This window comes from Geotrypetes seraphini, chromosome 5 (genome assembly GCF_902459505.1).
Source record: "Geotrypetes seraphini chromosome 5, aGeoSer1.1, whole genome shotgun sequence".
NCBI lineage: Eukaryota > Metazoa > Chordata > Amphibia > Gymnophiona > Dermophiidae > Geotrypetes > Geotrypetes seraphini.
Genome location: NC_047088.1, coordinates 76039524 through 76067390, shown reverse-complemented (window position 1 = coordinate 76067390; position 27867 = coordinate 76039524). Strand labels below are relative to the sequence as shown.

The window sequence follows — 27867 nt, the reverse complement described above, 5'->3', positions numbered from 1 at the left end:
ATAATTCACTTGTTATAACTGGATTATGCTTTCACACAGTGATGTGTCACTGGAACATTGGAGATTTATATTCTGTCATTTACAGAATAAGCAAGTTAAAAGACAGAGAGACAGAGATAAAAACATAAAGATGTACTGATAGATCTTCTGTTCACATTACCATTTATATTAGCACCAGTACAGAATTAAATATTGTTCTGTTTGAGGAAGTTTACATTTACGGTTATAGACAGATTTACATTTTTAACCCATTTTATCTTATGTAATAACTTTGAAAAGCATCTGAGAAAATGTATTTTTGTCTTATCTTTGTTATAGAACTGATTGACCTGGAGACCTTGTAAGTGCTAATAAGGAGAAAGATCAGGGAAGCTAACAGAGAATTATTAAAGAAAGTGCTATAATTTAATTACAAGGAATTCTGCTCAGTTTCAAGGAAGCATAGCACCAGCAGTATTACAACTTACTGAGGTTATGCGTTTATTTGGTGACGGGACAGAAGCGCAAGACTTCAACACGCTGCAGGAAAACCTTCTTTTAAAGGGCTCTGACCGGGGGGGGGGGGGATGTGTGTGGAGGGGAACTCCCCACTCTACTTAATAGGGATTGCGCTGCCGTGTTGGGGGTGTGGGGGGTGTAATCCCCCCCATTATACTAAAAACTTAACTTTTTCCCTAAAAAATAGGGAAAAAGTTGTTTCCAGTATAATGTGGGGTTACAAAATCCCCCCAATGCCAGTGTGATCCCTATTAAGTAAAGTGGGGGGGGGGAATCCCCACCAACACCCCCCGTCGGAGCCCTTTAAAAGAAGGTTTTCCTGCGTTGCGCTGAAGTCTTGCGCTGAATTGTCGGCACTCGTTTGTCGGCGCGCATTTGTCTCGCGCACTTAAGACTATGAACCGTTTATTTATATATTGATGCTACAGCCTCAGCACCCTGAGGATGTGAGTTGAAACCCACGCTGCTCCTTGTGACCCTAGGCAAGTCACTTAATGCCCCCATTGCCCCAGGTACATTAGATAGATTGTGAGCCCACCGGGACAGACAATGCTTGAGTACCTGATTAAATTCATTTAAACCGTTCTGAGCTCCCTTGGGAGAATGGTATAGAAAATTGAATGAATAAATAAATATTTTAATATGTTTGTTAATGGTTATTGTGCATCACTGTGACCAGTATCTTTAATTTGAAAACTGAATAAATTAAATGGTGCCATGATGGTATGACCTAAGCATGTCTTATGCCATCCGCAAATGAACATTTAGTGGCGTGTTTCAAGATGGTTGTAAGCCTGATCAAAAGCCAAGCAATGTTGTTTTCCTCATAGGCTCATGGATTTGATATACCGCTTCCATTTTATTATATGCAGGTACAAAACAAATGCTAGGAAGTTTTTCTTCACCCAACGTGTGGTGGACACCTGGAATGCGCTTCCAGAGGGCGTGATAGGACAGAGTACAGTATTGGGGTTCAAGAAGGGATTGGACAATTTTCTGTTGGAAAAAGGGATAGAGGGGTATAGATAGAGGAATACTGCACAGGTCTTGGACCTGTTGGGCCGCCGAATGAGCAGACTGCTGGGCACGATGGACCTCTGGTCTGACCCAGCAGAGGCACTGCTTATGTTCTTATGTTCTTACATGCTCTGTCCTTGGTGGGCTCACAATCTGAGCAATTTACAGTGGTAGTCACTAACTTGGATTAAGAACATAGAGCACATTTATAGTCAAAGTATGTTAAAGGACAAAGCTATCTCCTTAGCACAGGTATGGGCAATGCAACATGAACAAAAATAGCATTTAAATGCAAATTCATGTAGCAGGGGAGGGGTCCAGGGGGTAGACTGGGAGGCCATATATTCCTCTCTATTCAACCACCCCCCCTTCAACTGCGTTAGAAATCATACCTTTGCTGGAGGGGAAGCTGAAGCCCCTCCAGCTGAAGAGATCCACTGACCAAACTCCTTTTCCTGCTTCCCCCATGTTTTCTCAGCAGTGAAGAAGTTGGCAGAGTGCTTTTTAGCCACCAATGCTGGCGCTCCCTGTGATTTCTCAGTTCAGGCATCGGTGGTTGCAAATCATATTGCTGACTTCCTCCTGACTGAGGGAGCATGGGGGAGGGGTAGTCCAGGCATTGAATCTCTGGCTAGTGGGGCTTCGGCTTCTCCACCAACCATTCAAAAAGATGCTGCAGGTTTGGAGGGCTCGAGTCCAAAATGATGGTGGGGTTGGGTGGGCAGGGAAGCAGGCCTAACATATGTGCAGAAGCTAACTTTTATTTTGTAGGTACTCTGGCCTATTTTGTTTGAAGTCCTTGATTTTCAGAGTTTTGAATTTAGTCCTGTAGGTAATACCACCTCTGACCTTTGCTGACATGCCAAGCATAAGTTATTTGCACTCCATCCTCCAACTACATCCTTGACCCTATATATTTGTGTTTGTAACTCCCTCAATTTTATTAACATTGTAATGTAAACCTCTTTGGAAATGAAAAGCGGTATATCAAGTCATAATAAACTTGAAACTTGATTCCTTCCTTAGTAAGTGCCAGGGAGTAGATTATGGGGGTCAGAGATGCATGGTTAGGCGATCAGGTTGGAGAAGATGTATAGTTCTGGTCTTGGAGGTGGTGGGATTGTGACAGGATTTTTCCATATGACTCACTGGTAAATGCCACTGTGGTAAAATGTTATTTCACATAGAAACATGATGGCAGATAAAGGCCAAATGGCCCATCTAGTCTGTTCATCTACAGTAAGCATTATCTCTTCCACTCTCTGAGATCTCACTTGCCTATCCAATGCTTTCTTGACTTCAGACACAGTCTCTGTCTCTACCATCTCTTCCGGAAGACTCTTACACACATCTACCACCCTTTCTGTAAAAAAGTATTTCCTTAGATTACTCCTGAGCCTATCACCTCTTAACTTCATCCTATGCCCTCTCATTCCAGAGCATCCTTTCAAATGCTTTCTAACTACCTTCCCTTTAGCTTGCTGCTCAAACTGGATTTTAAGAGATCTGTAATCAAGATTACTTTTGAACTTGCTTCTTTCTCCTACGTTTCTGGCCTTTGAGATAACATAGGCTGCCAACACAATATTTTTAGTAAGTTTAGTTCCCCTTAAAAAAAAGTGAAATTCCAAGGTAATAATCTTTCTATTTCAGAATATATTCAGCATAACCGTCAAATTTTCGTAATCATGCAGTAACTGAAACAGTGCTTTTGAGATATTACGTTATTACAGAACGGTAGCCATAAGAGAGTTGATGCTTTACATCTTGCTGGTTTTGTTAATTCCTTGTTGATTGAGAGAATTAAAACTTAATTTTCATTCTATAATGATCTTTGTATTGCAATTAGTGCTTCTGAGTTAACAAGGTTATAGCTAAGCATAATGTTTTTGCTATTCATGAGGGTTCAGGACACTGAAATTATACTTATATAATGATGTGGTTATATTTAATATCTTTTATCATAAAATGACTTGACTGGTTTTTACTACATTCTCTTGATTCCTTAATGACAGTGTACTTAGTATACTTTTGACCACATAATTTAATGCCTCCATTTTAAAATTAGGCTCTTCTATATCCTTGCACAGTAGTTTTAATGATTCATTAATATGTTTAATGATATTACTGTTTTTTTTTATTGTATTGTATGCTTAATCCTTAGATGATTTTCAAATAACATTTCTGAGCTACATTAGGCTGAAAAAATATTTACCCCCCCCCCAAAAAAAAAAAAAAGGTCAAATAGTCCAAAACGTTTTCAGAGAATAATCATATGAAAAGCACAGATGTTTCACATGGAATGCAATGATTTCACAATAAATATCCAAGTGTTATAAATGTAACAAATAATATTTTTTAAATTGTGGAGTATCCTCAGTGTGAGGCTATTTCATTAAACTAGGAATATAAGTGGTATATACCGGTAATATTAAATGAGAAAAATAAAAGAAAGGAATACCATCAATTAATAGTAAAGACTCATCCCAAAAGGCAACCCAAAAACGATCCCAAGATAAATAAAAATATCCTCTTATATACATTAAACAACAAAAAATCAATAAACAAAATAATACAATATGCAGTATAGTACAATACAATTATCTCTGTATCTATAACCAAAACACCATCCCTAACCTCTAACACTGACCATTAATGGAGTTACCAATCACAACTTCCACTCAGTGCAAACAATTCTTATCCAATGGGAATTCTGATTCCACCTACTCAAACAGAGTCAGTGGTAATGGGGTTCTTCATTATTCCCCACTATTGGATAGATATTATTATTATATTCTTATTTATTTTGAGCTTTTATAACTTATTTTATAACTTATTTATAATTTATTAAATAGATTTAAAAGTGCATCACTTATCTTAAATCCTTATCGGTTCCCCTTCCCGACGCGTTTCAAATCTCTTTTTCAAGGTCGGGGGAACAAAAGATAAGTGTAATCCTAATCCATTTTCTACTGCCGCTGGCTATCAAAAAAGATACATGCTTACACCATCTTCAAGGCAAGAGCTAGGAACCTGGTTCCCATGTTTCTCCACTAGGAGATATTATACAGTGAAAATAATTACTAAGAGAGTTGTTAAGAGAAGGGCATGAGGCCAGAAGAAAAGAAGATGGATAATAACTCCCTTTTTTGAGGTGGGGGTGAGGGAAATATTGTGCACAGAACTGTCACTAAAATATGACCACCTCAGTGGACTGAGGATGCCAGAGATTAAAAAAAAAATCTAAAACCTCAAAATGAAACATGCTACTGGGGAAAAAAAAAGTGTTCTCCAGTGCAGACATGAAAACTGCCAATCAAGTGCAGAAGGCTTCATCTAAGGCAAGGCAGATATTGGGTTGTATCAATAGAAGTTTCGTCAGCCGAAAGCCTGAAGTTATAATGCCGTTGTACAGAAATTACAATTTTGCATGAGGTAAAACTCTTTATCTATAATAATAAAACCCTAGAGTGCGCATATACTCTTGAAACTTCATGATCCCTGCCACTGTGATTTCTGATCCGTGGCCGCATTCCATTTTAGAACGTGGCGGCAGGGATCACTTTAGCCACTCCCCTCTTTCCGCCCTCACTCACCAGCCGCTGGAGGAAGTGCGGACAAGCTCTCTCCCTGCCCGCGTCCTCACCGCCCTGATTTGTGCTGGCGGCAGCTGCCGGGAGGAGGGCTTCATGGTGCGCCACAGCACGCCAACACCTTCACAGTTTCCTGAGCCGCGTCCTTGCCACCCCGATTGCCGATGCTCAGTCTTCACACTTCTGCGATGCAGGCAGGGATTGGAAAGGGTAAGGGAGCTGAATCAGCGGGGGTTGGGCTGGGAGTGGAGAGAAGCGGTCTGCCTCGGGTTTTTCAAGGCCTGGCTTCTTCGGGCAGCGTTTATAATTCGCTGTTGTTGCCGGCTTCAGGCCTTCCTCTCTGGCGGGTCCTGCCTACTTTCTGTTTTCAGGAAGACGACCCGAGAAAGAGGAAGACCTGAAGCCGGCAATAGCAATGAATTGTGAATGCTGCTGCTGCCCGATGAAGTTCAAGGAGGAAAGGGAGCAGAGGGGGAGAGAATGGCTTGGAGGGAAGAAGAGATGGCAGGGCATGGAGGGAAGGAGGAATGTATTCCAGACTAAAGGAAAAGGAAGGGTGAAAGGAAGGAGGAGATGGCATATGGAACAGAGAGAGAGAGGGCAGACACTGGATGGAAAGAGAAGGGAGGGCAGTGAATGGAAGGGGCAAGACAGAGGGTGAACAATAGATAGAAGGGGTAGAGAGAGGGAGACGGACACTGAATGGAAGTGTGGGGGAGAGGAGGGACATCAGCTGAATGAAAGTCTGAGGGACAGGGGGAGCAGACGTTGGAAGGAAGTGGAGAGGAGAAAGAAAAAAGGGCACATGCAGGATTGAGGGAAGAGGATAGAGTTAGAAATAAAGATAGACAGACAGGGGGCCAGGGAGAGACAACAGAAAGAATGACAGACAGACAGCATCCAAGGAGAGAGAGACAAATTAAAAAAAACCAGACAGACATGTACTCTAGCACCCTTTAATGTAACGGGCTTAAACACTAGTAGTTTATAAATCTTTCCTTTTGGCTAAGTCTTAATAATAATATTGTAATTTATAGCTAAAGAGACATATGATCAAGAAACTGTTTTATTTTACTTTTGTGATTATGATAAACGTACTGAGGGCCTCAAAATAGTACCTGGCGGGCTGCATGTGGCCCCTGGCTGCAAGTTTGAGACCAGTGGTCTAGATGTAGCTTTGTCCCAGCCAGCCGGCCTGCTTTATTGCTTGCCTCTCTCCCGTGGGAATTTATTTTCCTGTCCCAGAGAGTTCTTTTCTTGTCCCTGCCCTATTCCTGCAAGATCTGTCCTCATCTGCACAAGCCTCAAACATTTTAAAGTCATAAGTGTTCAAGGCTTGTGCGGTTAAGACAGAGCTTACAAGAATGGGGCAGGGACAGCAGCAAAACTTTTGGGAACGGGACAGGGAAATTGAGTTCCTGCAGGGAGGGGGAAACATTTGTCCCCGTGTCATTCTCTAGTGTTGAGTCATTTGAACGTTTATCATACCAAAAAAGCCTGACTTGTGATTGTTTCCATTGGTTTGCTGTCTGCTCTATCTTTTCTGGTGCACATGGGTGGATATCAAATCAAAAAGAAGAATGCATTTCACACTGTTTGTATTAAGTGAACGGCCAAATAATATAAACCAAATGGGTCTCAAACTATTGCAAGAACTCAGACTCCAGGCGCTTAAAGCCCCTCTAAAGAGTACTTATTCTGATGATCGGCCCACCTCAGAAAACAGCTAGAGAGAAAAAACTCTGAAAACAGAAAAGTCTCTAGCCAGAAAACCGGGCTACATTAGATTACTCCACAAGTCAAACACTTGGCATAAACTGTGTCCGAAATGGTACAAAAGGGGTTATAGCAGCAAAGACACAAGTACTTATCTCATAGCAGACCCGGACAAACAACCGCGACTTTTAACTTCCATCGATGATTCTTCAAAACATTTCTTCAAGTCAAACGATGATTGTAATCCACTACTTGTGACATCCACTGTACTGCAAACCCTAAGGGCTCCTTTGACAAAGGTGCGTTAGGGCCTTAACGCGTGGAATAGCGTGCGCTAAATTGCCGTGCGCACTAGCCGCTACCGCCTCCTTTTAAGCAGGTGGTAATTTTTCAGCTAGCAAGCGCCATAGCGCGCGCCAATCCAGTGTGTGTGCGCTAAAAACGCAAGCGCACCTTTGTAAAAGGAGCCCTAAATTTTCAATGCTTAATGAGATCACCTCTCTCAGGTTTTGTTTTTTTTTTTTTTTTCCACCTTATAACCCCATTGTATTATGTAACATCTTTCTTCTCTCATGTATTCTTTCACCATGTTTCTCCAATTCATGATGTAACTTCCTTCTTCTTGCATTTTGTAATTCGCTGATTGTCCAGCCTTCTTTCTATGTGAACCGCCTAGAAGTCAGTTTGACTATGGCGGTATAGAAAAATAAAGTTATTATTATTATTATTATTAAGAGTTCTTGCTAGACCTTGTTTCACAATAAGCTGCCTCGGGAGAATAACCTCCTCTTCCAAAACTCAAAACTGCCCAGAATGAGAAACATGGTGCCAGGCCTCTAAAAGACGCCGAGATGATGTCATCATGGCGCGAAACTCCAAACTCCATTTACTTAAGGGAACAGGCATCCAAAACAAGAAAAAAAAATCTTTGTCCAGATCTTATTTAAAGAATGACTTCCACTCGATCATTGAATTCAAACCCTCAGGTTCCACAGTACAAAGTTCAAAGATTAGTCTCTGCTCTTGTCTTCTTAATAATTTCTCCACATCTCCTCCTCGGGTAGACAGTGTTTCAGCACTGTGCATTGACCAAAGGCAGGTGTTCTGGAGGAACTGGATGTCTACATGCATTGGTTGATGTCATGGTCCCATGTAGGAAGATATATAATGGCTCTCCTTTAGCACTTCTGGACCCAAAATGACCCCTGCTTAAAAATTAGCAAAGATCACTAGCTTAAGAGATCAATTTCACAGCTTTGTGAATTCTCTCAGCAAACTGCCCTTAAGATGGTTGATGTAGTATCTAGACTAATTTAGAGACTTTGATGTCTTAGACGTCCTTTTCAAAAATGGCCCTCCACATGTTTTCCATGTTTAGAACTGCTAAGAACTATATTTTATATGATTGATTAGTGTTGTATCAAAAATAAACTGAAACCCGATTTTAATGTGCACATTGTTGCTTGCAAAAAATGGTGCGAGATGTGATATATCAAACAATTGTATAAAATGTAAGGATGTAATAATTTGTTTTTGTTTTGGAAAGGGGAGAAAAGTCAGAGTATATGAAGTCATTCTACATCTTGTGGAATAATGTTTTATCAGAATGTTTTCTTTTCATTCCAGTTTGCATGTGAAAAGTCAGTCTTATCAGGTGATTTTAATTGTGCTGTTAAGTTTAGAATGTTATACATTCTTCTGAGAGAATGCTGTCTCTTCATTCTTAATATCTTTTCATCTCATTTCATTCTTTTGGATTACATTTAATAGCAATCACTCATTAGATATTTACCAGTTGGCAAGAATATAATAATAATAATTTATTTTTCTATACCGCTATACCAGAAAATGTTCACAGCGGTTCACAAAAAAATAAAATACATACAATCAATAAAATTGAAATGACATAATAAAAACAATCAATTAAAATTTGATACATCAATTAAGAATCAGTTAAAATTGAAATGCATCAGTTAAGAAACAAAAGTAAGTTAAACAGTTGTAGCACTAGGGTATGGACATGTCAAACAGACAGGTCTTTAATGTTTTCCTAAAATCAAAATAAGAAGTGGCCTCTAATATAGGTTTTCCTAGCTACATATTCAGTTTGGCGGCCTGGAAGGAAAAAATTATGTCAAAAAACGTCTTATATTGACAGGATTTTAAAGGGGGATAGTTGAATAGATTTATTCTACGTGTACTCTTGTTAAGATAATTCAAAGAGAAGTGGGAAGCAAGATAGTCTGGTAACATCCCCCAAACTGCTTTGTAACAAATACAGGAAAACTTAAACAGAACTCTGGACTCTACCGGCAACCAGTAAAGTTTTTGATAGAAGGGAGTAATGTGCTCCCATTTTTTTTAGTCAAAAAATAAGGCGAATAGCAGTGTTCTGGATCAGTCTAAGTTTTTTGAGTGTTTTTTTATAAGCACCTAGGCAAATAATATTACAGTAATCTAAAATACTCAAAATGGATGACTGTACCAGTAAACGAAAAGAAGCACTTTGAGTTTAGGGGAGTGTGTGGCGCAGTGGTTAAAGCTGCAGCCTCAGCACCCTGGGGTTGTGGGTTCAAACCCACGCTGCTCCTTGTGACCCTGGGCAAGTCACTTAATCCCCCCCATTGCCCCAGGTACATTAGGTAGATTGTGAGCCCGCCGGGACAGACAGGGAAAAATGCTTGAGTACCTGAATAAATTAATGTATACCATTCTGAACTCCCCTGGGAGAACGGTATAGAAAATTGAATAAATAAAAAAAAATTACATTTTAGATAAAAACTTTAGGTATGGGTATATTAGGGAACAAAATCAAACTCAGTGGAGACTGGGATGTAATGGACAGTAATTCTGAAATGGATGAGTAATGTGCATCAGGAATATAACAATAAACCAACCATATGATATGAAAATGCTCATTAGCTGAAACACATCAGTGAATTAATGCACACATGGAATATAGAGATTGGAACTGAAATGTCCAGGTTGGAATGTACTCAGTTCCAGTGACATTTTAGGAAAGGATCTGCCAACATAAAGCCTTTACTTTTCTAAAATACATGCAGGTGTATTTGCTGGCATGTGCAGCAGAAGCTGCCATTGTGCAGATACACATGTAGGAAAATTAAGAGGCAGGAACCCAGCAGCTTACGGATGAACAGTAAGTACAGACAGTTTCAAATTAGTCTTTGCCATTATGACAGATATGTTGTAGGCTTCTTATATACTTTCTCTCAACCATACTCATCCAAATCTATTAAAGCATGATAGTAAATGTTTCCCCCCAGATTCTATATATGGCACCCAACATTGGATACCACTATTTGGGCATTGATCCAAGATGTGCTAATTTAAATAGTACTAATAATTTAGTACTAATTGGCATCAATTTGAATTTGCGTGAACATCTTGCTATGTGTTGGTCTACAACAATGACGCCCAAATCCCATAGCATGCAAAGCAAAAGGGGTAGTGGAATGGCACTCAATGAATGGAATGGCATGGCATGGAATGGAATTGAATGGTACTCATTGCATTCAAAGATGAGCGCCCATCACAGAATTAATATTGTATGCCAATTTTAGTGCCTAAATTTGAGCACCAAGACTTACACCTGATGCTCAAATTTGTTTTTATATTATGTAAAACCGCTTTGAATTTTAATAGGGTGGTATATCAAATTTTTAAATAAACCTGAAACCTGACGTTCAGATAGCCAATTTTTGAAAAATAAATGTTCTAGATGTATTTTTCGAGAGTGGACATTTTACCACTGCCGATTTTGGGCGTCTAGCGCCATACGTCCGAATCGGATTTAGATGTTTCTTTTGATTATGCCCCTCCATGGGCTTATGTACTAATCCTGCACTAATCAGCATGCAGTAATACAGACTTTGTTCGTCTAGCGCCATCCACCCAAATCGGACTTAGATGTATGTTTTTATTATGCTCCTCCACGTTATTGGTGGTCTTGTATTCCACCAAATCCTCTGAGGTGGAGTTCAAGGCGGGTTACAAAATCTATTAGTGCATCATAAATATTGCAACAGCAGTTGTGACAACAGAAACATCCTTATAACATCAATAACTAATATGTGTAACCTTGAAATCTGTTAGTAGCTCTCAGAGCTTTCTCGCATTCACATGCGGCCCTTTACATAAAAAAGGATGGAGTTGTAATGTAGAGTGATGCATGTGTCTGGCAGCATTATAGAAATGATAAGTAGTAATAGTTGACCATTGCTCTAAAACAAAATCTCATATTCACACTGTGGCTTTCTGTATAAAAAATGACAGGAACAATAGCTCTAAAATGAAATCTGGGGAGTAATCATTGAAAAATACATGCTAAAAAGTATAAGAGCTTTGGGAATGTTCTTGAGGTTTGTTGAAACAGGAAAAAAAAGTTTTATTTTAAACAATCGAGATAAATTGTATACTTGAAAGTGAGACTGCTGGAAAGGTTGTTTTGTCAAATTAACAGTTCATTGAAGTAAATCTTAACCAAATAAGTGACTTCATTTAATTTTTGCCAGTACTCTTCATTACATCACTGTCTGTGGCCTGACAATGAATTTTATGTAGCCCGCAAGCAGATCTCCCCTCTCACCTACTCCTGTGAGACTCGTCTCAGCTAAGGCGCAATTCCTCTCTTATCTCCCGTCCTCCTCTGGTTCCAAGCATCATCCGTTATCTCTCTCTCCCTTTGACATGTTCTGTACTTGTTGCTTATGCATCATTGGGGGTGCCCGGCTGCGCCTCCACACATGTGGCGCCAAAGCTCCTCCACACTGAAGGAACTTTTCTTCAGTCTCCCAGAAACTGAACGGAGAGGAAAGATCTGCTTCCAGGGTTTGTCATGATTGAGGGAGAGAGAAAGGGACATTGTGGGGCAGGGAAGAGAGAGAGGAAAATATTTGCATTTGTTTGTATGCAGCCCCCTAGGGATAGTGCCAGCGTTCATGCGATCCTCTACATAAAAAGGTTGCCTACTCCTGGTCTATAGGTTTTCATCTAGGTGTCTTATCTTTATAAAAATCCCTATCCTTTCTTCCCACTTAAAATCTACTTTCTGGGTGCCTCTACTCTAGCCCTTAAGTATTTTTTTTTGTCTCACTTTGCTATCGTTGGTTTAATTTTTATCCTCAGTAGATGAGAAGATGTATACGAAGAAATGTTTCAGCTATCCTTGGTTTGTTCTTTTACATGGAGGGTTTACAATTATTGAGCTTTAATATATTTGTTTTCTCTCAAATATTGTAACCATGCTGCAGCAAAATTTCTTGCAAGGGCAGAAGTACATGTAGCAATGGAATGGTACGGCAGCAAACCTTTACTGTTGAGGCATTTGTTACCTGTCCTTGGATTAAAATCCCCAACAGACCAAGAAGATCCCCGCCCTCCTTTGAAAATCAGTAGTCTTGATATAGGTCCTGTTAGGGAAGGGCTTGTTCAAATCACATAAGTCCAAAAGCATGCTGCCTTAGCATTCCCATCTTCCTCATCTCTAAGATGCTGCCAAACCACATTGCTGCTTTATCTGACATGAATTCATTGGGTACGGTGGAGTGCTTGAATTATTTCAGCAACATTGTAGATGAGTGGGGATGAAATATTAATATATCACAGCAGAATAATTATAATGCTAATATAGACAAAGAAATCTAAAATGTTGTAAGCTGATATTCAAATGTAATAATAATTATATGCATGCATATAAGTTGATACAGAGCTACTTTATAGCAGCTAACACTATTGTGATAAATGTCTGCAGGTAATTTTTCATCTAGGTGATGATTTTTTTCTTGATTTTTAATAGAATATTCACATTAAAACATTGGCAGATGACATGGTAAGGCCTTCATGACAAAACGGCACTAGGTTTGGTTTACCACGCATGTTTTCTTCTTAATGTTTGTGGACATGAGATAATTTTGCATGGATGTTAAAGCTCAAATCTCTGATGCATACTTTTGATATTCATCACAATTGCTATATAAGGAAATAATATTTGTATTTAAATGTTCACCTTTTTGATGCCTAAGATTGGGGATGGGGGGATGGAATTATCAACATTAAGGGGGGATTCACCAATGCGTGCTACTGTTAAGCGTTTCTTTATTTAAAACAATCTATGTGGGTTACAATATACAAGTCGTGCTATTTTAGCACGGGAAAATGCTTGAGTACCTGATTGTAAAAACCGGTTAGATAACCTTGATAGGCGGTATATAAAATCCAAATAAACTTGAAACTTTATCCAATAAGACCTTGTGCTAAAATAACCTGTCTTAACAGTAGTACACATTGATGAATTCGCCCCCCCCCCACACACCCAGTCAGGATATTTTACCAGAAGTAGTGCTATATTTTGCATGAGGTTTCATTACATAAAATTGAAAGTAAAGGGAGATCATAAATATTTTGTTTGCTCAAATATTTTGTGCCAGTTTTAAGATTAACAACATTCACGTATCTTACTGTGCCACAAAGAAATTGTTATACAAAAATGTCTGAGAAACAAACTCAATTCATTCTGTTTTTAGGCAATTGTAAAGCAGTCTATTATTATTTATTAATTTGATATCCCGCCTGTACCATCCAAGGACCTAGATGGCTTACAGTGTTAAAACAATAAAAAAATACTTAGTTATCCATCCATTCTTCTATCCATCAGCAATAACAAAATCACGCATATTAATATTCATCCATTCTTCCTATCATTAAAAATATTGCTGCTGTTCTACAAAGGTAACCAAGTGGCTATTATCAATACAACTCCATTGGAGTTGCTGTGTGTGTTTACAGAATTCTTATTACATGTTTACTATTTGAAAACTTTATTTGTCCATTTATGTTCTCGAACACTGGCAACTACCATGTTTGTTCTATTTGTTATATTCCACTTGTTTAAAAATTTCAATAAAAAATCTTTGAAATAATAATAAAAAAAATACATATAACATCAACGTAAAAAGGTTGTTATATCAGGTCAATGGATTTTTGTAAGATGTAAAAATACATTAAAGAATATTGAACTAAAAAAAAAGGTGTCCTTTTAATAAAGTCTTAAAGTGTGCAAAACATTATTCTTCTTTTATGTTTCCTGGAAGATTATTCCACCATTAAGGAGCCAAAAAATAGAAAGCGGAATTTCTAGTCATTTCTTAATGATCTTGCTTAGGATTTGGAAAAACCAATCTATTTGAATTAATAGATCAAAAAAAAAAAAAGGCGTGATGGTGTATATAAAATAGTGTAAGCAGATAAATAACGTTGTAATCCGGTATATAGCGCATGTCAGCCGGTACCTACAACTCTCCTCGCCAGCGCCTCTCCTCCTCTCTCCCACCAGCAAAGAGACAGGTTTCTGGTTTGGCTGGTGAGTCTCCACACATGCGTGACATCACGTTGACATCCTTACACTTCCGGGTGCCTTCCGGCTGCAGCACCAGGTTTAGTGTTCCCTGGTGCTGAAGTTTGCGGGACACAGCTCTACATAAAGTTTGTAGTCTTAATTTGATTTATCCTGCGTAAATAATATTACAATAATCCAGTTTTGAAATCGGTAATGACTGTATTAATGTATGTAAAGAATCAAGTCCAAAATATCTCTAAAGGATCTTAAAGAATGAAATGCAAAAAGAAAAAAAGATTTACAATGAAAAGTTAACTTGTGGTCAAACCAAATTCCTAAATATCGATAGCCCAAAACTATAGATTGATTGAAAAGTATTAAAGTTGAGGTTGGAGGACTTAAAGATCTTGAAATCCAGCATGCTCTGAATTTAATTTAAGTTTATGCTAAGATAGCCAGTCTGCAATTGCATTAAGACATTCCTGTAATGGTGTTAAATCAATACTGAATGGGAAACCGGAAATAAAAGTAAAATATCATCCACATACATATAAAATTAAATATTAAATGCTTGAATAAATACTGCAAGTGGACTAACAAAATATTAAGCAACATAGGTGAAATACCGATCCCTGTGGTACACCACATTGAATAAAATAATCCTGAGATTAATCAGAACCTGTTGAAACACAGAAAGAATGATTGGAGAGAAAGAAAACCAATCTAAGACTGTACCAGCAATTCAAATTTCATGTAGATGGGATATAAGAAGTCTATCTCATAAATTTGGCAGGAAGAAAAAAACACCAAAACTGTGTGATTTAAATGGTGTTCAACACTGTGAGACATATTGTCTAATTTTTACATCTGGCCTTTCTTGCCCTGGCAGAATAAGCTTTCCAATTCAAGAGCAAGATTTAGACCCAACCAAATCTCTAGATAGGTTACCTTGACTATAAAGCACCCAGTGCTGCTGGGAACATCCATTAAACCCTGGGGAAATGTAAAAATCATTTTAGACATGGGGAAGTCAATTTTCAATGCTGTTTATCGTGATGAAGCTGAAAATTGCTCTCCTTCAGTTCTTCTAAAAGTACATTCAGTCTAGCCCAGATTTTAAGCTGGACAATAAGAAATCATTCCTAGAAATGCATATATTTTCAAGTCTATATAGCAGCTATCATATCACATGGCAGTCAGAAACACCTGCCTGGAAGCTGCTGTAGCTCAATAAGTAAAAGCCCTGTGCTCATCTTCTAGAGGTCATGGGTTCAAATCCAGCTCCCCCTGCACATATTTTAATTGTTGCATTCTACATTGCAGGTTCACCTTGATGATCTCACATTGAGGTCACCATTGTGCAGCTGCAAGCCTTCATTTGCAATGAAGTAGAAGCCATGCTAAGGTCGGTATCTGGTTTTTTTTAATCAAGTCAAAAGCGTGCAAGACAATCGCATGTGGACAAACCCACCCAGATAGTCGCGTGCAGGACTTAAACACTATTTTAAAGCGCTCCGAGGGTATGTGTGGGGGAACCACACATAAAACCAAACAGCATAAAATTGCCATTCTAATAACATAATAATAAAATATTATAACACTAACAACATTGTTTGGACGTCTAAATCTCACCTAAAATCTAAGGGGCTCATAATCGAAAGAGAAAAACATCCAAAAACCGACCTAAGTTGGCACTTAGAAGAACATTTCCCAAATACGTCCAAGTACCGATAATAAAAACGGGTTTTGGACATATTTCTAAACGACCTAGGCCTTCATAGTGCCACTGAATGACCAAAGCTAAATGGGGCGTTTCAGTAGGAGTGTCGAGGATGGGAGTTTGGCGGGACATGGGCCGGCTTAGACTTAGTTGTACAGCATGTATAACCGAAAGTTATACAGCCCAGGATCGCCGGAACTTGGACGTTGTGACTTAGACCATGTAAAACATGGTCTAAGTCACAAAACATAAAATCACCAGATAAGCACTGCAAACACATAAAAGAGCCCCCCCCCACACACACTACCCCAGTGATCACCGACCTCCTCCAACCCCATAAAAATATTAATCACACCTTTAAAATTCAGCCTCCAGACCATAATCATCTGGGAGCCTGGCATAGGACAACCTAGTCATACAGCACAGAAGCGGCTTAAGCCGTCTTGAGGGTGAGTTAGGGACTCATGAAGAGGAGGACCCATAACAATAAGCCCCTGTAGTTACTGCATTGAGACTTAAACATGTGCACTCCCCTATACACCCCCAAACCCTTTTTTACTGGCATATAAGTGGCTCCTGCAGCCATAAGGGCTATTAGGGTGGTAGATAAGTGGGTCTAGGGGATTCTGGATGTGGTTTGGGGGGCTCACCATGACCTATAAGGGAGCTGTAGTGAGGAGAAGACATGGCACTCTTTTTGTGAAGTTCACAGCAGTACCCTGTAGGGAACCCCACTATTTACGTGCCATGTCTGGGTGTTCAGTCCATCACTTTGCAGACCCCTCCCACGTCCAACAGGGCTTGTTCTAGGCGTTTTTGACTTGGACGAAAAGTTGGACAAAAATGTGGTATAAAGATGTACGATTTAGCGATCAGATCGGCAGGATGTATAGTTAGACGATTTTCGAAACAAAAAAATTTTTTTCAAATTTTTCAAAAATATGTCCTAGGCTCTTTTTTACTTTGGACGACTTGCAACTTAGACGAAAACGGACTTAGCCGTCCCTTCCGATTATGCCCCTCTACTTCTCTAAAGGATGCCGAAAAAGTTAGATGTCTAAACAGTGATGAACGCCGCAGAGCGCAATTCTACAAAGGACGCCTAACGTAGATGTCAAAACGGCACCTAACTTTAGACGCGTTTTGCAGAATCAGGGTCTTCGTGTTTAACTTTTAATTACTAAGTATCAATGTAAGCCGGAGAAGCACATAAAAATAAAGGATTACGTTGAATTTTTTATATTTGGAAAAGCTAACCTCCACAATATGTATATAAATTAGTTTATGAATCTAGGCATGCAAGACATAAAAATATAGTATATTAATTATTCAGGCTTTATTAAAACTAATTCTATAATTAGCATAATTTTCACTCTAGCATTTTTTATTTAAATATTTATATGCAGCATGCATTTTTCATATCTTAGTATATGTTTAAAAATGTTTAAATATAGAACTAAATATATAGAAAACATATTTTTATGAATTTTATTACAGAGCTGTGCTACTGCTTGCATCTGCAAAATTTGATTTTCCTAAATCAATTAATAACTTCATTTCCTGTGGCTTTCCCCAGTCCTATGCTTATTGCAGAGGATCAAAGAAGTTACTTGGGAACAGGGTGACACATTAATTCTAAAACACTCACAAACTCAGTTCCAGAAATCTACCCAGTAGAGGAATGAGACAAAAATGTCTCCACACTGAGGTCAATCAATTAAAGTATGTTGAATTTTGTGAAAAAGTAGATGTCTTTTTAAACGTTAGTTTTCTACTAGGATGCATATGCAGATAAGCCCAATAGAAAACATGCACTGAAGTTTTGTTTGTTTTTCTGTGTGCATGCATGTGGGTGTGTTTTTTAATGTGTGTGTGTGTGGGGGGGGGGGGGGGATCTGACTTGTGAAAACATTTTTTGCTTGCTTAGATGCCCATTGCAAAAAATTTCATGTGTAGAGGGGCAGACCTATAATGGGGCGCCTGGTAGGATTCTCTCCTTTAAAGAAATGTAGATGCCCACTTTGTAGAATACTAGCTTGATCATTATATACTTATGCACTTAGGGCCGGATTCTAAAAACAGCGCTTGTATCGGTGGCTGCCTGATATTGCTCGCTGATTGTGTGTCAAATCATGTACCAGCGCTATTTGTAGAATCGTGGCTTTGTGAAAAGTAGGTGCCAGAAATGTAGTCCAGGGTTTTCAAGGCCTACATTTACAGCGTCTAACTTTCACATGAATCTCGGCTACAGAGGTGCTTTATGACGTCTAATGCCACTTCTGCCATCAGCCACGCCTAAAGTTGCACTAGGCATCGTAAAGAACCTCCGTAGCTGCAGTGTAGATGCCTACATTTTCTTTTTTTTTAATGGTATTTTGCGCTTAAGTTAGGAGCCTAACATAAGGCACCGTTTATAGAGTATGGGCCTTAATGTTTAGGTATGAACGCTTTTGTCAGCTATAGAACTGCCGTAATTAGTAGTACATAAGATGGATATGCACATACCTTACAGTTTTTTTTAACTATCCCATGGATTCTATAAAAGTTGCCCAAATTTGGGTGTGGATCTCAAATCCGTGCACAAAATAATTAATGAGCTCCAATGACTTAATTATTAGAATTATCATGTACTTATTTGGCACTAATTATGATTTGCATGCAGATCTGGCTATGTGCGATTCAGTAACAATGGGCGCCTAAATTGGAATGCTTGCAACTCCGAAGGAACAGACCAGCAGCATTCAGAAGACACAGTGTTATAGAGTAATGGAAATCCACACTAGAGAATGACAAGGGGACAAATTTTCCCCTGTCCCCACGGGAAATCATTTTCCCGTCCCGGAGAGTTCTTTTCCTGTCCCTGCCCCATTCCTACAAGCTCTGTCCTCATCTGCACAGGCCTCAAACACTTAAAAATTATAAGTGTTCAAGACTTGTGCAGTTAAGGCAGAGTTTGCAGGAATGGGGCAAGGATGGAGACAGTGACAACCCTTGCGGGGATGGGATGGGGAAATTGGGTTACTGCGGGGGGCAGGGAAAAATTTGTCCCTGTGTCATTCTCTAATCCACACCCAACTTGCTTGTCAGAATTTGCACCAGATTTCAGCAGATACACGTCCTTGTGCCAAAGTTGGGCACAGAAATACACACTGAGGTCCTGATTCTGCAAAGTGCGTCCCGAATTTAGGTAGCTATAGGCGTCCTACAGCTGTCTAATCAGCCAATCGGGGTGCACGTTTAAAAAAAAAAAAATGCTCCCCAGGCAGGCCGCCTATATTGAAGGCACCTCCGGGAACCTAGGGAGGCCCGCAAGACCACCTAAGCTTGCCTAAGGGCCTTAGGCAAACCTAGGTGGCCCTACGCGTCTCCCTAGTAGAGGAAGGGACGCATACAATGTAGGCCAGCAAAATGCTGGCCTACATTGTAAGTAGACATCGCTATACTTATCGCGGCAAGGGATCTCCCTGCCGTGATAGGTATAGCGGCCGCCTGTCCCCCCACCTCAATAGAAGCCTGGACCAATCAGGCCTTAGACATAGCGGGTCGCCCCTCCTGGGCGTCTTATACAGAATCCGGGCCTAAGTGCTATCAGTAAAAGGCTCTCATCTTGGAGCGCCTTTTTATTGAACAGCTGTAAATGCAGAGTTTTCCTGATTTCTAATTTTTGGCAAGGGTGTGCAGCAAAAATGAAGAAACACAGCAAAACCCAATAAAACATATAGATTACAACTCCTGTTGCTGTCTGTTAGTACCAAAACACGGCCCTATGTTGAATCACATCTTTTTACCTCTCTTTTACTAAGGTGCGCTAACCGATTAGCGCGTACAAACTGATTTAGCACGCGCTAAACGTTAATGTGTCCATAGAATATAATGGACGCGCTATCGTTTAGCGTGCACTAAATCGATTAGCACCTTAGTAAAAGAAGGGGTTAGAGCTTTTAATGGTGGCTATCCAATAAAATTGTCAACTCGTTACCCTATGGTGATTTGGAAGGTCATTTGTCAAACCCTACTTCTTTTGTTTGGCTGACCTAATTTTTGGCACCATTACAGAATCTGGCCATTTTGTGTGTTAAATTTGAACCTGCCCACACCCTGCCCATGTACACATTCCCTCGTGGAAATACAAGCTATATAAATGAAGTGGATATTTCCAGAATAGCGTTTAGGCACAATTTTGGCAGTTCTGTATTATGTGTATGCAAACTGGAATTGAGATGCCCAGGTTGGAGTATCTGAAGTTCTCTAGTAGTTTAGAACAGGATCTGCTGACATATCGAAGAGCCTGTTAAAAATGCATGAAGAAATGAATGTTTGTGTGCAGTAGGATTGCCCATTTTAGAATTATACAGACCCCCCCCCCACACACACACACAGGACCCTAATGAACAGGGACTTGTCTTTATTGGCCCAACACAGAGCTGTGTTTCTGCATACGATGCCTGCATCAGGGGTTGGGCCAATGAGCAAAATGTGATTACCAAACTTTGGGGATCAGAATCAGTCCTGAAGCTTGAGCAGAGAGCAATCTCAAGTCCTGTGTTACTTTACTTTCCTGCTCCATGATCTTTCCCCTAACCATGCCCACTTTTAGTGTAGGCGCTTTGGGCTAGGTGCCTATTTTTTTTTTTTATACAATCAAGTTTTATAGAATCAAGTTTTTCAAGGCCTAACTTTAAGTTAAGTTAATTTAAAGCCGATTTTGAGGTGTTGAGTTCCAATATCAGCACTAATTATGACTATTAAACAATTAAGAACCTCTTTTACTAAGGCACGGTAAGGGTTTCTACCGTAGCCTGGAGCGCTAAATAATCTCTGCTCCAACACACATAGGAATTCTATGAGCATCAGAGCAGCGTCGGAGCATTTAGCTCTCCGGGCCACAGTAATAGTATCTACCACAGCTTAGTAAAAGGATTGAGTGTGGGGGTGTAAGTTAGATGCCAATTGAAACGAACAGGATCCATTTCTTGGTCCCGAAATCGTCCTGCAAACATTCTATCATCTATTACAGACGTCTGGAGGCAATTCCCCTTAGAAAGAAAGATACCAGACAAGAGTTCTAAAGGGATAGCCTGTTTTATTATCAGCCTGTATTCATTATATATCAGCAGTGGTATTAGCAGATGACGTACAGACCATATCTGGTGACAGGATACATAGGCTTCAAAGAAGTAATCACAAAGGAGCAGGATATGTACTTCATTGTTTAAAGCTAAAAGGTGTAAAAAGCTTCCTTTATCTATCTCAACCGGTACATAGCAGTGGGGGGGTCGAGCCTTCATTGTCTGAGAGCTAACTTCATTAACATGATTAAATGACCTCTTCCCAAACCATCAAGAAAGTAAACACAAACATTCTGCTTTTGATTACCTCCAGCACAGGCAGGAACAAAAGACATAAAATATGTGTGTCCTTTTTAAATGTGTCCTTTCATAGACAGAGACAGAAAACCTATCCTTTCCTTTCACCTATATTGGTGCTTAACTTTAGGCAGCCTTTATGGAATCGGGGCCTAAGTAGTTAACACTAATTTTCTACCTGCGACATACTCTTTCCCAAAAAATATTGTTTTTAAAAAAAATTTAACACGTGGTTAGTGTGAAGAAAATGTAAAATACCACAACATGCTTTTAATGTGTTTTGTGGTAGCCCATTTCTGTACTAAACACGTGTTAAGGGCCTAATGCACTATAATAGAAAGATCTCTGTGTATTGAAGCATAAAGGCTTATGCAGACATTTTAGAAACAACTAGCCAAAGTATACATCAAATTTCACAAAGTAGAATAATGTGTGTTTAAAAAAAAAAAAAAAGACAGACTAAGTATGAGGGAATACTTTGTTTGGGGTGTGATGGACTTATGATAGATTCACTGGTAAGAACAGTGGTGGGGGAAGGTAAGGCAGAATAAAGAGGGGGCCTAGATTTTTGCTTTGGTATGATAACTTATATATTCATCTGTGTGGGATCGTGGAGAATCAATGGTAAGATGAGGCCAATTTGGAGAGAGTGTTGGCATGGCTCCTAGGAAGAGATATCGGGTTCAACCGGTACTGGAATAATCTCATTGTAATATGGAAGAAGGATAGATAGCAGGTATTGGCAACAGCTGACTTGTCTTCATTCTTCATTTAAAGGTAAATAGAATGAAAATAGGTTTAACTAGTGTAGTTGATAGCTGGAAAATATATTTAACTAGAGTAGTGTAGGCAGAAGTTACCAGCCAAACTGGATAGATGAAATGACTTTGACATGCCAGAATGGATTATATTACTTTTCTAATATGGGGGTCCTTTTACTAAGGCACGTTAGCCGTTTTAGCGCGCCCCCTTAGTAAAAGGACCCCATGATTTCTTATTATTTTTTCTTAAACTGCAATGGATATATTGTCTCATCAGGACCCAGAGGAGTCATGCAGATGGATTCAAGGAATCCTGTAGTTTAACTTTGGAAAAGGCTGTTTTATACAAAGAAGAGTTTTGTTTTAATGTTAATCATAATCTAAATGATGAAGTGATATTATTTCCTTGTCCATGCAGGGTAAAAAGTATGCATCATTCGTACTACTACAGGTATAGGATCTTTTATCTGAAATGCTTGGGACCAGGCATATTTTGGTTTTTGGAATAAGACCATAAAATTGCCACCTAACCTTTTTAAAAAAAAAAAAAAAAATTAAAAAAGGCATACATTAAACACTTCAAGCACTTCAAACACAAACATGTTGCAAACTATGGGACTGGAGCAGTACCTTCAAACATACATGAAGTGTCAAATTTCAGTTTTTGAAGCTTTTTTTTTTGGTTTTCAGAATTTCAGATAAAGGATCTTGTACCAGCACTACTACTTACATTTCTGTAGTGCTGCTAGATGTACACAGCACTGTACACTAATACATTAATAATAGTAGCAGTGGTCATAATTCTACAACTTGCTTAAGGTTACTAATTACACCTTTTCCGCAAAGCCAGTGCACCTGCTTTTATTTTCTTTTGCTTTGCCATATTAAGACGCTTGTCACTTAAAAAAAAGATCCTGTTTAAAACATCAATTTAATACTTGCCTTAATTGTATAATGTATATGTTTTTAATGTTTATGAGGTGTGACAATTAAGTTCATGAACTCGTTCTAGAAAAAGTGCTACATTCTTCAAGGTTGAATATCACTACGGTCACCTTTGGAAGCTTTGCACTGACGCCAGCACCTAGTCCACCCTTCAGAGCAATTTTGGAACTCTTTCTGGAATGGCCATCAGAGCTGTCATCGTATTACCCTTGATGTCCTGAATGTCATCAAAATGTCTTCTTTTCAATATTTCCTTTATTTTTGGGTAAAGAAAAAAGTCATTGGGGGCCAGATCAGGTGACTATGGAGGGTGTTCCAATACAGTTATTTGTTTACTGGCTAAAAACTCCCTCACAGAAAGTTCCTTGTGAGCTGGTACATTGTCGTGATGCAAGAACCACGAGGGATTATTTTTGCACATTTCTTTCTCATGCCAAGATTTTCTGTTAAGATTTTCCTAACTCTTTTTTAATCGAACTTTACTTGGTCTGCTATGCTTCCCTCAGTCAGCTGATACTTTTGACGCACAATTCAACAAATGTTGGTAATGTTTTTGTCACTTCTGCTCGTTATTGGCCGCCCTGACCTCTCTTCATTAGTGACGCTTTCTCTCCCCTCAGAAAGATGTTTAATCCATTTGTACACTACTGTTTTCTTCATGACATTATGCGCATAAACTTGGACAAGCATGTCCCTGATTTCACTTCCACTCTTGCCAAGTTTAACAAGAAATGTAATGTTTGTTCATTGCTCTAATTCTCACGACGGCACACAAAAACAATGAATGCCACTCAGCAAGACACCGCCACAGGTCAACACGAACACAGCTGTGAGATACTGATATACCTGATAAAACCTTATCGAGTTGTTTGTAGGTTCGTATGCCTTAATTGCTGTGTAGCTTTGCAATTAATTTGTATATTAATCATGTTTAAAGTAGCTCTAGAATTATGTTGGAGGGTCTGATTCATCACGATCTTTTCCTGGAGACAGAATCTGGAAAAAAACCCCAAAACAAACATAGCTTGGGCAAACTGAGACTAATCCAGACTAGCTCTAGTTGTCCACTGCAATGGCAATACACAATCAATATTCAAACACTGTTTGATCACAGAAATACATATAAGGATGCAACTTTGTTAATGACTCTGATATGGAACATATTCTAGAGATACAAATTTCCTGCACACACTTTCACAACAGGCTTCTGTTCTTTGGTGTTTATAAATTGTAAGTGCAGATGTTTATTCCAGGTATCTAGAGTGTCTTTGAGGGTACAAATCATTGACGTTTTTCTTTTGCAGGCACTCTTGTTCGGCACCTTTAACAGTGCAATCAAATACATATGTTTGTGCCACTTAGGCATCGTGGTGATTACAGGACAAGCCAGGGGAGGGATGAGAGTATACTGGGGAAGTAGTGTTTTTTCTAGTGTTCATCCATTAAAAATCTTTTTTAAATGTTTTCCATTGGGGAGTTTTATCACATGACAAGCACATACTGCCCCCCCCCCAACATGTACCCTGGCCTCCCTTTGCTAAACTGGAGGAGTCGAGCAAGGCTGGAATCACTGGCCTGCTCCATGCAAGCAAAGTCAGGGTTCAGCTCTTAGCTGGATTCTACCAGGCTACCAGCTAACTAGTAGGAATTTTCGGTCCCTGACATCATATCAGGGCCAAGTCAGCAGGCAGACCCTAGTCATGTAAGAAGCAGTAGCATCCAGAGCCAAAAATGCATCCTGTGTGACATATCCTCTAATGTTCCCATCTCAGCCACGGAATCGCAGCCAATCAGGGGAAGCAAAGGACAGGATGCAATTTTGGCACTCCCACCTCGCTTGTGCTCAATTTGGCCCCTAAAGGATCAGTGTACCCCCCAACCTAGCCATGAATTAGGCTCTCCCCCACATTTAATCTCTTATTCCCAAGTTCAAGTATATCCCTCCTGAAACAGTGGCAAGGAATTCAATATTTAAAAACAGGCATACACCAAAGGAAAAGGTAAAAACTGTAGCCTTAAGTAAACCTATTTAAATCTAGTTGTTGAATTTTCCAAAACGTATTACTGATGTAAGGCTACTGGTTGATTCAATTAGGTTTTTCTTATTAGTCTGCTGAATTATCCTACAGTAATGAGATTATATTTGCCTGTAGAATCATAGTAACAAGAGAGTGCCATTAATCTGACAACCAAGAGCCTTATATTGCTGATGTACTGAGCTTGTGTTTGGAGAGCTGTGCTTCCATTTTTCATTCAAACAAAAATCATGCATGCGCTTCTAAGAAATTGAACAAGATCATTCAGTCTTTATGAAACACATTTTTAAAATTGTTTAGGTAGTATATAATGACTGTATTCTACTTACAGTACTTCAATTTGGAGAATGTGATTGTCTATGCTCGTAATGCATCGTGAGGCAATTAACTTGTCGATGCAAAGCTACAAATTGTTATGAGACTGTACTGAAAAGAGATTAGTAAGAGTCTTGCAAAATCAACAGAACATGTGTACTTGAAGCATATATTATTGGATTGAACATACATTTAAAAAATCCATTGTTGTAGTATTTGTATATGCTTAATTTGCCATTTTTGCTAAAAATCAAAACTGTTTTTTTTAATGCAACCAAATCCCTTTGTCTGTGATCAGCTTCTTCTTTTTCACATGATTATTTTTAGTGATATTGGGGGTCTTCTACTAAAGTCCACTATACAAAAATTGAGACCCCAATGATCTAACACAAGATGTGCTAAATCATTCTCTGTCAGTTTTCCAACTGTTCACAATATTTCTTTTTTTGCATTTTTTGGAGTTTCAAGTTTCAAGTTTATTCGTTATTTGATTGATCGCCTATCACAGTTACTAAGCGATGTACATAAACTATAAATATAAGGTAAACAATAACAAGAATATATAAAAAATATAAAAATCTTTAAAAAATAGACCAATTACAACAGGAAACACTAGGATAGAAGGGAGCGAAATACATTATATGATAGGTAAGGAAGAACATTTAAGGGTAATATACAAAGGGAAAGGGAAAACGAAATAGTTTATTGGGAGTAAAATACACAATTGAACAAAATGAACGGCAGTTATAAAGAGCAATTGGCATTTCAATTAGATATTGAAAGCGTCTTTAAAAAGAAAGCTCTTAAGTTGGCTTTTAAATTTATCAAAATTTTTCTCCTGTCTTAAGTAAAGTGGGAGAGAGTTCCAAGTTTGTGGTGCTGTAACGGTAAAAATATATTGCCTTCGTGTATTAATCATTTTAAGGGTAGGAATAACCAATAAAAGTTGTTCATTCGATCTTAAAGTTTTTTGAGAAGAATATGGAATTAAAACTTTGTAAATAAATGATGGAGTTTTGTATAGCAATGATTTAAAGGTGAGTAAAGATAATTTATAAAGAATGCGGTGTGCCACAGGGAGCCAATGTGCCTTTTGAAGTAGCGGGGTGACATGATCAAACTTTTTGGCCCCCATAATTAATTTGATGGAAGTGTTTTGGATAATTTGTAATCTTCTAATTTCTTTTTGGGCCATTCCTTTGAATAAAGCATTACAGTAGTCAATTTTTGAAATAATCAATGAATGAATTAATGTACTTAAAGATTTGGGACAGAGGAATTTTGAAATAGAGCGGATTTGACGTAACCTGTAGAAAGTATTCTTGACCACGTAGCTAATGTGGTCATGATAAGTAAGATTTTCATCTAAAATGATACCTAGTATCCGGATTTTATTTACTTGTTTGAGCGTAACTCCTTGTATATTAATAGAAACCGCTATTTTATGATTTTCTTTCCAGGGAAAGAGTAAAGTGTTGGTTTTATTAATGTTTAAGGACAATCTGTTTTGGTCCAGCCATAGATGAATCTGTTTAAGTTTTTCATTAATGGTGGCAATTTCTGACGGATTATTAGGGTCAAGGGGGTGTAAGAGTTGTACATCATCAGCATAAGCGAATACTGAGAAACCAATAGATTGACAGAGAGTCATAAGGGAAGAGAGGAAAATATTGAACAGGAGAGGAGATAGAATAGAACCTTGAGGAATGCCTTAGGAGCTGGAGAAACTCGAAGAAATAGAATCATTAAAAGAGACTATAGAAGTTCGATTATCAAAATAGGACCTAAACCAAAGAAGAACTTGCTCGGAAATGCCAATAGATTGTAATCTATTTAATAAAAGATTATGATCAACTGTGTCGAATGCTGCTGAAAGGTCTAGTGAAATCAGAAGGACAGAAGAGTGGTGATCCAGGTGGTATAGTATAGATGATGTCATACCTATTAGGGAATGTTCGGTGGAATGGTGTTGCTGGAAACCGGTTTGGTTAGGATGTAGAATATTTGTTTGTTCTATAAAGTTTGATATTTGATTAAAAACAATTTTCTCTGTTATCTTTGCAAGAAATGGGATATTGGCAATTGGCCTATAATTTGATTTCTCTTCGATGCCTATTTTTTGATCTTTGACAATGGGATGAATAATAGAAGTTTTCCAGGCCGATGGCATTGTGTTGTGCTGTAGACTTTCATTGATCAAAAAAAGTATTAGGGGTCCGAAAAAATCAAAATGTTGTTTTAGGATAAATGGCGGGATAGATTCGTTTCGTGTACCCTTACTGTTGATTGTTTTGATTAAAGATTTTAATTCTTCCAGAGAGGGGAGATGAAATTGAGAGCATTTTACAGATAGCACTGAGGAATTTGCTGAGAAGATGTTTCAGGGATGGAAAATGAGCATGTATATGCTAGTTAGCTAGCATGGTGACATTACCTTTGCACTAACTGGTTATTGCATCTATAGCATAGGGGCCATTAGTGACCCTAAATATGAGGCAGTATTTTTTTTTTAACATGACCATGCACTAATGTTAATGCTTAAA

General features: G+C 38.7%; 1 protein-coding gene across 6 annotated transcripts in view; it reads left to right on the top strand.

Annotated features, from left to right (window-relative positions):
- Window positions 1-27867, top strand: part of DIAPH2 (diaphanous related formin 2) — a 1499255-nt gene that overhangs the window by 106012 nt on the left and 1365376 nt on the right. For 5 of the 6 annotated variants that reach the window (XM_033944799.1, XM_033944797.1, XM_033944796.1 and 2 more), the window contains exon 2: window positions 12643-12675. The exons of the other annotated variant lie outside the window; for it this stretch is intronic. In XM_033944799.1, coding sequence (XP_033800690.1) covers window positions 12643-12675 — 33 coding nt within the window. The remainder of the gene's footprint in view (window positions 1-12642; window positions 12676-27867) is intronic. 6 annotated transcript variants of the gene reach the window in all.